Source organism: Tachypleus tridentatus, chromosome 9, assembly GCF_004210375.1.
Source record: "Tachypleus tridentatus isolate NWPU-2018 chromosome 9, ASM421037v1, whole genome shotgun sequence".
Taxonomy (NCBI): domain Eukaryota; kingdom Metazoa; phylum Arthropoda; class Merostomata; order Xiphosura; family Limulidae; genus Tachypleus; species Tachypleus tridentatus.
The window spans coordinates 99750788-99763703 of NC_134833.1; the positions used below are offsets into that span (position 1 = coordinate 99750788).

The window sequence follows — 12916 nt, forward strand, 5'->3', positions numbered from 1 at the left end:
AAGAATTTAGATTAAACTGTGGTCACTTTATGAATAACAAAGAATAAAGAAAAACAAACAGTTAACTTTCACTTCAATCTGAAAGTGAAATGCTTAATGATTTAAAAACAATTACATTAAGAAACAAAGGAAAAAAAATTAAACTAAAGAGTAAGTTGAAAAATGAGCAAAACTATGTAATGTCCAAACACAAAAGGTCCTCAACAAGAAGTGAAAATTAGGAAGAATCATACAGAAAGAGTAACCTGCATCAGGAGTGTCTGTTTTGCTCCTATTGGTCAAGGGTTGTCATATGATTATTTATATGTGAAGATGCAGTGAAACCACATTGAACATGGGAAAGATGGAAGTTTTAAACTAGTGGTGAGCAAAACATTTGTGCATATAGAGGACAGAATTGAAGAGAAGCTATTATGTAACAAGATAAATTACCATACTGGAACCACACTAGGAACCTGTTATGATAAGCAAATGACTGCAATATTAAAAAACAAAACTGAAATTTGTTTTCAGTACTTTTGCTACACCCTACTCATATTCATTCTTTACTTCCTTTCTAATTTACATTAATATTTTACATGGTGTGTCACATGTATTTATATATCTAGCTTTGATTGATATTTTACTTGGTGTGGCACGTGTATTTATACATTTCATAAAAACTTTTCTTTGTAAAAATATGGATTTTATAACCAAATTACATTTTTGAAAAATGCATATGAATTAACTTTTAAAGTATACTGAACAAAATTATTAATATCTGTTTAAACATTTACAATACTAAATATACATTCTTTGTTTGCACAGTCAATATTATAAGAATTCAAACTTCATTTATATAAAGGCAAAGAATAATCTCATTTTTTGTCAGAGATTTCTTCCATCTAAACAGTATTAAGATACAAAATCTGGTACTCTCCACAGCTGAAGTGACCTATCATAAAATGAACAGGACCCAACAGTTATGCTTTTTTGTTCCAATTCTGTCAGTCTGTAATCGGCCTCATTGACAGCAGTAGTACTCTCTTTGTAACACCAATCAACTCCATAGGCCAGTGATTTGTGTTTAGTGTAGTGCCAAACAGGTTTTAGACAACCATCACCTAGACAGAAGTGAAAAAAGCTTTTTACATCACCTTACCATTAATTGGTCAAACAGTAATGGTACATGTAAACCTCTACAACTCAGAATTAATTATATGATATTGGTTGGTTACAATGCCCCAAAAAATAACTAAAAAAAAACAAAAACTTTTCTTCTCACCAACCTCTAATTATTCTTATACATTTAGCAATGTCCTATTGTTAAATCTATTTTGTAATACACAAACAAACAGCTGAAAGATTACAACTTACCAAGTGGTTGGTAAAAATATAAAATATTTATTCATAGTTGCTAATTTAAATTTTTGAATACAAAAAAGTTTACAAACATTTACTCCTAACAATAATGTTCAAAAATTAATTCAAAATGATAAATAATTTTTGCCTATATCAATCAAAATCAATCATTTTGATGATTTTAAAAAAAGTACAAATTTTGGTTTGAACTTAACCAAGTTTTTCATGATAGCAAACACTGAGTCTAGTGAAGAGCCCATCAATTTGATAATTAACATTGACCATTAGTGGTTAATGGTGAATTCTACTGTAAAATAATTATTCACTTAGTTCTTACTTGGAGAAATCATTGATATGTGTTTCAAGATAATTCTTCTTTCATCCTCTTTGCTATCATGTACAAATTTATTTCTGTGTAAAGGTCACCAGCAGTAAAAGATAAATAGTAGTTAAACTGAATTAGATACAGTTTTGTAATATGTCAATATTTTTGTTTAATCAATTTCATTAATAGAGGTAACATTACCTTTTTATTTATAACTGTTAAAGTTTCAAAGTTCAATTGATGATAATGCTTAATACGACATCAAAAACTATAAAGGACTCAAAATTTTGGTAGAAATTTAAGTGACTTCTATATATACCAACACAGAAAGAAATTTGGAAAGACGGGAAGAAATGACATGAAACAATACGGATAAAAAATTATGGCTTTTTTTTTAATAAATAAATCCAAAAATATATGAAAATTGTGTTATAATAACTATTTGATGAATAGTTACTCAAAGAAATGCCCAAAGGTGTACAGTTTTGTACTGTTCCATTTCTTTAAACAGAGAAGAAACTCATGTAATAAAAAAATTTAAATACAAAATTATAATAAAAACAAAACTATCACATGGTTTAAACATCCTATCCATGATGGATTTTACTTTTGTAACTTCATCTAAGCCTCAAAGATGTTATAATTGGAGACTTCTTGACATGTGTGAGCTTTATTTGAATTATATTTTCAACATCTTACACGCCCCTATTCAATATGAAACCCATGTGGGGCCCATACATCATTATAAATTAACAGGGTGAAGCTTTTTCACTTTCCTGTAATGACACAGCAGTGTTATTAATGTAAAGAAGAGAATTTAACCCAGTGTTCAACCTTTCACACATGGTCTCTGAACATGTGTATTTCTTTTAGCACTTACAGCTTAGTGTCTGAGAATCTTTTTCATACCTTGTTCTCCTGATCCTATAGCATCAAGAACATAAAATCCATTGTGCATTGCTGCAGCCAATAGCAAATGTTCTTTCTCAGGTTGCCACTTTAACCTCCATACTCCTCCTCCTATTTTATTTTCTGTTAACGACTGCTTCATATGTCTTGTGTCCCAAAGAACGACATGCTCGTCATAACTTCAGTAAAAGACAAACATAAACACTAATACTAACAAGATTTTATTTACCTACAAATAAAGTAAGAAGTTATGACATTATTTATCTCTCAAACCATTCAAAATTAAGCCAAATTTTTGTATAGTTATTCTAAATCTTTTGCTACATATAGATTAAAATTGGTTTAAAAAATAGCATGAATTCTGCCAGTTACATAATGCTACATAGGTTTAATATATCACTTTGGTTGATTTAGTGTTTTATGGCACAAAGCAGCAAGGCTATCTGCTCTAAATGTCGGTAAAAAGGTAAAAGAAATTCAGTAAAATTCATAAAAGGAAATTAAGGTAAAACAAAACAAAGTTAAAAAAAAAAGCATAAAACAAATGTTTACATCTAGTCTACAATGTCAAAACTACAGTAATTCATGTTGTAAAGGACTTTCTGAGGCATGACAGTAATAATCATAACTCACCAGGAAGACTAACACGTAAGTACAAAAACCATCATCAGTCACCTGAAGTTGGCCTTTCCAATACTGGTTTCCGAATTCCTCAATGTTACAGTCAGTTTCTAATTTCAAATTGAGCTAGATGAACTGTGATTTTTAAAAGAGAGCCACATGAAAAGGTGTAATGTATAAATCAAAAAACTTAAATGGCATTAAAAAGATTAATGGCTTTTAAAAAACTAAACACACTACCAAGGAGGACAGCGTCACTATCACCAATAACACTAACTAACGTTATGGAGAAACCTTGGGAGAGAACATGCTTAAAATGGTGCTATGGTTGTGAATCATGATGATGACAAGATAGTAAAATATGGCTTATTGTGATCTGAGTGTTACACAAACTACACACTGGTGCATCAGTTCCAAATAAAAGAAAATGATGAGTTGAAAAATTGTAACCAATGCGTAGTATAGTTATAAAAACTTCCTCTTTCCAATCCTTACGGGAACAAGATGGCCAATATAGGGTTTTATTTGAAAAAGCTTGTTTTCATGTTGCTCACTCCAAGTTGGAGCCGAGCCTTGAATACAGGACCATAGTCCACGTATGGAACAGGCACAGCAGTGATAGTGCCAGAGCAGAAAGACTTAGCTGCAGTGTCGGCAAGCTCGTTCCTGTGAATACCAACGTGGCCCAGTACCCAAACAAACTGGATAGAAGTAGATGTTAAAGAGAAATGGCCTAGTTGGTTTTCAATATTAGCGAGAACAGGGTGTGAACCAACATGAAGTGATTCCAGGGCCAGTAGAGAACTAAACGAGTCAGAATAAATCATGCAGTTCGAGTACTGCTTAGCTTCTATGTGATCTAGGGTAAGAGAAATGGCATACAATTCAGCAGCGAACACAGAAGCTGTAGAGAGGATTCTGCGTGCAAGCACAGAACCACAACAAACCATGGCAAAGCCCACAGTCACCTGATTTTGAACCATTTGTATAAATAGGAATGAAAAGATGGTTTGAAAAATGTTCAGCAAATAGCAAACAGTATTTCCAATTGCGAGTGTCTACTTTTCTCAGATGACTTAAAGATAGATCAGAATTGGGGACTAAGAAGCCATGGTGGGATGGGCTGACCAGTAGATACAGCAATATTATCAAAGGACAGACCAACTTCATCTAACTACACCTAAATACAAAGACCAAAAGGAGCAAAGGCAGACCGTCTGGTCTGAAAAAGCATGGCCCATCGAGGAAGGAAAACACAACCACAGGTGGGACCCTTTGATAAAAAACGAAATTTCTAAGCATATAGTAAAGACAGTTGCAAATGGCAGAGGTGCAAAGAAGGTTCATGAGACTATGTATAAGCTCTGAACTGGGGAAGTGTGGAAAGCCCCAGTGCAGAGCCAAAGTCCTTGGTGATGAATAGGGTCTAGCATCTTTAAGGCCGATGGTCTGGCAGAGCCATAGACCAGTTTTGAACGAATAAGAGCACAATATATCTTTAGCATAGAACGTCGATCCACTCCCCAAGTGGTGGCAGAGAGGACACAGAGGATGTTCAGTGTTCTTGTACATTTGACCTGAAGCTGCTTGAAGTGTGGTATAAAGGTTAGCTTACGGTCAAAGATAAGCCCTAAGAACTTAGTCTCAGAGACCACAGACAGCACAACTTCACCAATACAGAGTTCAGGATCAGGGTGAATACCTCATTGTCAACAAAAGTGCATGCAAACATCTTTAGAGAGAGAGAAGGTAAAGCCGTTTACTGTGGTCCACTTCAGTAAACAATTGAGAGAATTCTGTAGCTGCTGCTCAATATACCTCATGTTCAACAACTGACATGAGATGTGAAAGTCGTCGACATAGAGCCCGTTTGCAACAGTGAGAAGGAGATGTTCAGTGATAGCATTAATCTTCATACTGAAAAGTGTGACACTCAAAACACAGCCCTAAGGAGCTCCAAGTTCCCTTCTCAATGTCAAAGAATATTGATACAAGATGTTGTCATTTCAGGAAGGCTTCTCTGATTGACTTTTCAAGTCAAATAAGGTGGTCCATGGTGGAGCACTGTCATTGGAACCCACACTGTGTGGGTGAGAGGAGGTTGTTTGATTCGAGGAACCAAACAAAACGAGCATTAACCATCCTCTCTAAGGTCTTACAGAGACAGTTCGTCAAAGCAATTGGACGGTAGTTTGAAGGAATCTTGGGATCCTTCCCAGGCTTGGAAAAAAGGCAGGACAATAACCTGGTGCCAGGCATCAGGAAAAACATTCTCCTGCCAGATCCAGTTAATAAAAACCAGAAGAATAGAAAGAGAAGCAGGAGATAGATGGTGCAGCATCTCATAGTGTATATCATCAGGTCTAACTGATGTACTGCCAGACCGATGAAGGGCTAGTTTGAGTTCCACCAGTATAAAGGGACAATCAGCTCGAAAGGAAAGAGGTGATTGCTCTGTCTGAGTCTTGATGGCCAAGAAAGTCGACAAAGAGGCAGAAGCGCTAGATACCTGGCAAAAGCTTTCACCCAGAGTATCAGCAATGCTCTGGGTATCAGTTACTTCCTGGGCATCAGAGAGCAAGATCGAGTGGGAAACAGAGAGATATATTGCCCACTGACCTTTCAAATCTTGTCCCAAATGACTTTAGAACTGGTGGTAGAAGATATGCTGGTTATGAACTTAATCCAAGATTCCTTCTGGATCTGATATCTTACCCATCGAGCATGGGTCTGCTGGAAAGCGATGTGGTTTGAGAGTGTGGAATATCTACGGATGTATCCTAGGCTCGTTTTTGAGCCTTCCGTGCCATGTGGCATGCAGGATTCCACCATGGACGAGGATATAGTGGAAAACGTGTCAAGGTTTTAGAAATACATTGAGCAGCTGCTTGTATAATGCCGTCAGTTACTGCTGCCACACAGTCGTCTATTGATGGCTTAAAAACAATGGCAGGATCAAGTTCTGTGAGAGCAGTGAAAGATGGCTGATCCAGCTTCCACTGGGGCACACGGGTCAGGTGGCATTGACCATGGCCAGTCTCTCTCAAGATTATAAGAAAATGATCACTGCCTCATGGATTATTGCCAACCCTCCATGAAAAATGGGAAAATAATGAAGGGGAGCAAACTGAGGGATCAATAACAGTAAAGGACTGACTAGGCGCATTGAAATAAGTAGAAGAACCAGTATTGAAAAGAGAAAGGTTGTGATCCGAGGGCATACCCTCCTATCAATTCCAGCACTTACCCAGAGAGAATGATGTCCATTAAAGTCCCCCAGGATGAAAAAGGGAGATGGCAACTGTTCAATGAGAGCATCAAGGACTGATTGATCATATGTTTCTCTAGGAGGCAGATAGAGAGAACAAACAGTGATGGAATAACCCAAGGAAACAGATGGCTATGGTCTACAAGGGTGTGTCGAGTGGCAAAGACAGGGTGTGCACATGCTGATCAACCAACAGTGCTACCCCTCCATGCACTCATTCATCACACAGCCTGTCATTTCTGTATAAAGAAAACTGCTGAAAGGTGACTGTATCAGCAGGTTTCAGAAATGTTTCCTGTAAGGAGAAACAAACAGGATGGTAGGAAGCAATCAGTGTTTTGATGTCATCCAGATTAGAACGTAAACCTTGACAGTTCCATTGTATCAGGGTGGCCATTTTCATTTACACGTAGGCGAATTGGGCAAAGAACCCTTCTGTTTACGACCACTTCTTTTTCCTTACTTAAGGGAGGTTTATCGACTTCTATGGATCCTGCCCTGGATCAATTGGGCAGGTCTTTGCTGTTGGAAGGGAATTCCAGACACTGAAGACATGAACAAATGATTGTTTTGCATCTTGGGGTGAGAGAGGAAGATCGATCCGAGGAAATGCCAGTATCTGGAACTAAAGGATGTGGAACTTGGGGTTTGGTGGAATGTATATAAGGGACAGAGATAGGTGTGGATGTTGATTCATCAACTTCTTTAACCATGGAGGTCAAAAGACTTTTCATTTGTTTGGAGAACGATTCTTTAGGAGGCACAGAGAGATCTGTCTGCACTCCCACAGTAACTGTGGAATGAAGTGCAGCATCATACGTCCAAAATGAGGTGATGAACGGCAATTTTTGAGCCTCAAGATAGGTAATATTATGAATCGCTTTCAAGCGATACACCTCTTTTTCTTCCAACCATTTAGGGCAAGAACAAAAGTCGGATGGGTGAGAGCCATTGAAATTGATACAATGAGGATCCGTTTCACACTGATGAATTCAAAGTAGTAAAGGTTTGTCTGAAAGTGAGTGCAATATAAGAAAATGAGGCATGTATCAGAATCTTCAAGATGTGGTTATTTACCTATAGACTGTTTTTTCACAATTTTACTAAGATTTTTAATTGGTGTATCAATAATAAATCAATGGAAATTTCGGTGCCCACTGACCCCACCCACCATGGAGTCCTACGAGGGGACACACTACAATGTAAAACAAGGATACTGCAGCAACACCAGGGTTTTTGAGCACTATACCCAAACACCAGCATCAGATTTAATGCCCACAACATGTGTTGAGAACATCCAACACTGGAACTTGGTTGACGCTAGCCTGAGTGGAACAGCCAACTGACCCAGGGGGGCCACCTCAATGTTGCCCGTCTACAGGAATTCAAGGCCAAAGTGGTGTTGGACCCCTCAACCACCAGGATCCTCTCCTCCCTTTCACGAGTTGCCATGCACGGCATACATGTGGGTGGATGTTTAGATCACAGAGGAAGTAAACTGAAAGAACAGAACCTTCCCTGGGAGGTCCCCTCACCATGTACAGGAATCCACACCATGGGGATGTCACTATGTAAAACAAATTTTATCTGTTATATTGTGACAAAAAACAAAATTTCTAAATGAACATATCTGGTGTATTGTATTTGAAACATGGACTGCTACAATAAATCATGCTTGAAAATGTAGAACATCACAATTTATGGACTATTATTGTTAATTTATATCCACATTAATCTGTCAGAAATATGTTTGCAAGTCTTTAAAAATGAAAATGTTTGTGTTGTGGGTTTTTTTTTTATGTCATGACTTTTTTACAGTTAAATTTGAAATTTAATTAAATAACTATTATTAATGTCATTAAATAGGCATAAAACACAGTTTGTTAGTTAAGTTTGTGCATTATCTAAAGTTTAATTTTTTGACTTCAGAAATATTTTAAAAATTCTCAGTCTTCCTTTTCTGTCATGTGATGCATCTGAGCTCTAATTTTTCTACTTCAGTATCTTCTAATATCAAAAATAGCCTACTGCAGTTTCCATCCAGTCAGGAACAAAGTATACATAATTATGAGTGAGAATCAAATATTTGAATCTTCCACCTTCTTAATTAATTGAAATATCAATATATTTCTTAAACCCATGGGAGAAGCACTTTCCCTATCTATCCAACTTCCAAACTTATTTGCTAATTAGCTTTACAAAAAGAGGTTTTAATTACTAAATTTGGAATTATATTAACAAATCTTTATGTACAGTTTCACAGGTTTCTTAGTAAGTCGACTGAACCAAGCACCTTAAAAATGGTTAAAAAACAAAACAAATTCGAAAATTTAGTTAAAATCAATCTAATAACAATTTTCTTGCATGTTTTTGTGCTCTCTCTGCTACTGAAAAGGTTGAGAACCAATGCTCTAAGATAAGTTTATACATGTGTTTGTGTCTATATATCTTGATTTATGAAACACATTACAGACTTGATACAGTTAAACCATACACATACATGACTAGTTGCTGAATTCAATAAAAGTGAAAACAACTGAAAGCAGTATATTTACATAAATGTTATAAACACACACAAACACACGCACATATATACACTGCTGGCCAGAATCTTAAGGCCAATAAACATAAAGAAAAAATATGCATTTTGTGCTGTTAGACTCAACCACTTATTTGAGTAGAGCTTCGAAAGATGAAAATAAGAAAAGGAAAAATAAACTTTTTTAGCATTTAATAGGGAAAATGTGAACATTATGAAATTAGCCTAAATACTAGCTGGTCAAAAATTTAAGACCATACTGAAATGAAGTGTTAATCGGTAAGTAAATACATAACAAAATTTAGTCATTTGTGTTCAAGCATTAGCGTTGTCAACATCTCTCACTGACATCTCCTGCATTACATTGGGTAAAAACATGGCAAAGGCTAAAAAGTTATCAGTTTGAAGTTGGCAGAATTGTCAAGCTGCAAAAGCAAGGACTCTCTCAACGTGCCATTGCTGGTGAGATTGGGCAGAGTAAAACTTCTGTTGCAAATTTCTTAAAAGACCCTGAGGGGTACTGAATGAGAATTTCAAGTGGTCGGCCCAAGACAATTTCGCAGATGTTGAGCAAGAGGATTTGACGGGTCAACCGGCAAGACACCAGCCGATCATCGATCCAGATTAAGGCCCTTACAGATGCAGAATGCAGCTCAAGAACAATAAGATGTCATCTATGAGAAAAGCTTTATAAACCGTAAACATCTTCAAAGGTCACGCTTCCTTCATCACCATAAAACAGCTCGGTTAAACTTTGTGGAGAAGCACCAAATATGGGACGAAGAAAAGTGGAAAAAGGGTTTGTTCTCTGATGAGAAAATATTTAACCTGGATGGTACAGATGGCTTCCAACATTACTGGCATGATAAGGATATCCCACCAGAGACATTTTCTACACAACAGAGTGGAGGAGGTTCCATCATGATCTGGCGTGTTTTTTCTTTCCATGGACGGAAGGCCCTTGCTTGTGTGGAAATGACTGGATCTTTCAGCAGGACAATGCTGCAATCCACAATGCCACAGGAAAAAGGACATTTTCATGGTGAATAACATGATTCTTTTGGATCATCCAGAGTGTTTGCCAGAAATAAACCCCAATGAAAATGTTTGGGGGTGGATGGCAAGAGAAGTCTGTAGAAATGGATGTCAATTCCAAACAGTGCACAATCTTCCTGAAGCCATCTTCACCATTTGGAATAACGTTCCAGCCAACCTTCTGCAAAAGCTTATATCGACCATGCCAAAGCAAATGTTTACAGTTATTCACAATGATAGCCATGCAACTCACTACTGAGACCTCTTGCTGGGCATTTCCTACCCTGTTTAGGACTTTTTTTTGGTATGGTCTTAAACTTTTGACCAGCTAGTATTTAGGCTAATTTCATTGTGTTCACATTTTCCCTATTAAATGCTAAAAAAGTTTTTTATTTTTATTTTCTCTTTTCTTATTTTCATCTTTCAAAGCTCTACTCAAATAAGTGGTTGAGTCTAACAATGCAAAATGCATATTTTTTCTTTATGTTCATTGACCTTAAGATTTTGGCCAGCAGTGTATATATGTATATAAATAAAATGTAATTATTTTATTTACTTTTAAATCACTACTCTAAATTCCTATACTATAAATCAATCAGTTTTTGTTTTTCTTATCAAGTCATTTTGAAACCACAAATATATAAATGATTGTTACCAATTTTAATTTTAAAAAGTTTTCATCTATCTTGAATTTAAAATTAAGCCAATAAGGCAATACAAAGTGCATTTTCACACGTCTGACAAGCATTCTTACTGTTAAATGTTTTGGCTATAATTACAATAATATTTACAATGTGTCTATATGTAACTTTACATAAAATATTCTCTCGCAATTCTATATCTTATTTAAAGCACTTCATATGATGACGAAGCTTACCTTCCTGAGGCTAACATGTACTCTTTCTTCTTGCTTTTGTGGATACTGGTTACTCCCATGGAATGTCTATCACCAAAATAATGTTGAACAGAAAATGATCAATAAGTATTTGAACACTTCACAAGTTTTTGTAAATTTGCATTATTTATTTTATTTTAAATGAATGTTAAACAATATCTAACAGCTTTCTTTTATAAAGAAATTTTATAAACTTCAACACGTTTTTATGTAGCATTCCTTTCTAAATTAATAAATGTTTGTGTAAATATTTTTGTGACGTTCTTAATATAATATACAAGTTTATATACACATCAGCACATTTTAAGTATTCATAACATACCTTTTGATGTAGTGTGTATCTTCAAAAAATTTGGTCAACTTTTAGTAAAGATTGCAAATTTTTTTAACACAAAAAATCATTTTTTTAATGAAGTGAAAATATTCAGCCTGTTTTGTTAATAGTTCTAGTGCAAAGTGATTTTTTAATTTTATGATTAAAAAATTATTCTTCATCCTCAAATTTTCAAATATTATTTATGTAATCTCTAAAACCTCCTAAATTCAAACATTTGTTTTTGGTAAGATTTTATGTATGTTATTTTCTTTACCATAACTATGTGGGGTCTGTCAATTTGACCAATCTCTTAAATGCCATAAAAAAAAAAATACATACAAGTCGATTTTTCCATTCTAGAACTTTTGACCAGCTAGTATTTAGGCTAATTTCATAGTGTTCACATTTTCCCTATTAAATGCTAAAATTTTTTTTTTATTTATTTTCCCATTTCTTTCCATCTTTCTAAGCTCTACTCAAATAATTGGTTGAGTCTAACAATGCAAAATGTATATTTTTTCTTTATGTTCATTGGCCTTAAGATTTTGGCAAGCAGTGTATAATTAAAGCTTCTGTAATTAAAAAAATGTGTAGGAAAATATATGTTTTAGTGCTTTGATACATGGTATAACAGAAACTTACTTTTTACAAGCAAAAACTGGATGAATAGTTGACATCCTAATATCCCAACTTTTCAGCAAACAGTCATCTCCTCCTGAGAATGAAAAACAAAACAAAACTGGTGGTTAAATTTAAAAAAAAAAGTACCTTTCAATGAACTTGCATAATCTGTACAACTTACAAAATGTTAAAGAAATTATCTTGGGATATGTATTGATAGATAATATTACAGAATATAATAAAAGTACTATTTTTTACACTAGCTAAGACATAAATTGAACATTATCTAGCTCTCTCATATTACATACTGATTGCAGTCTTCAAAAGAAACCATAAAGCTATAAAGTGGTAAAAATATATTGTCCATTTTGTTTCAAATTTCAGCAACAGAAAGTCACAAGAGTACCAAAAGGATTAATATAAATTTTAAATAAAACTTATTTTTATTACCTGGTAAAATAATATTTAAGAACAGTGTATTGAAAAGAATTTGATGTATTTCTTTTAATTTTTTTGTGGCCAAAGAATAGGAATTAAAACATTTCATTTTAAAAATAAATGAGCTGTCTGTTAACTACAATAATCTATTTATCTACGTTTTTAAAATAGTTTTTTAATATAGTCACCAACTATGTTTTATAAACAAGTTTAGTATAGAGAAAGAAAAAATAAAACATAACTGAAGATTTACTAATGACTGAAAAAAATCAGTTTATAAAATTAAAAAACAAGTTCTGGACACCATCAAACTGGTTTATGTGATTTAATTAATATAATTAAATTTTGGTCATTCATAAAGTCAAATGATGAAGTATAATAATGTTCAGCCAACCACATTTATAATATGGGCATTTTCTTATAATACAGTTTACCAGTTATATCAAAAAATATTTTTAATGCTTTGGTGTTTACTGAGAAAAGCTTCAGTACTTGCCAAGAGTATTTAGATAATGTTTATAACTGACTAAATGACTGGAGTTTTCTTTTAAAATTTTAACTTAAAAGAGGGTTTATTATTTTCCATTTGTACAATTCTGTGTTTACAA

General features: G+C 34.5%; 1 protein-coding gene across 5 annotated transcripts in view; it reads right to left on the reverse strand.

Moving 5' to 3' along the window:
- Positions 1-663: 663 nt before the first annotated feature.
- The window catches only part of LOC143225868 (diphthine methyltransferase), a 30748-nt gene continuing 18495 nt past the window's right edge, over positions 664-12916 (reverse strand). For all 5 annotated transcript variants that reach the window (XM_076456021.1, XM_076456023.1, XM_076456022.1 and 2 more), the window contains 4 exons: positions 11892-11964; positions 10916-10981; positions 2576-2754; positions 664-1103 (listed from right to left, as the gene is read on the reverse strand). In XM_076456021.1, coding sequence (XP_076312136.1) covers positions 895-1103; positions 2576-2754; positions 10916-10981; positions 11892-11964 — 527 coding nt within the window. In that variant the 3' untranslated portion in view covers positions 664-894. The remainder of the gene's footprint in view (positions 1104-2575; positions 2755-10915; positions 10982-11891; positions 11965-12916) is intronic.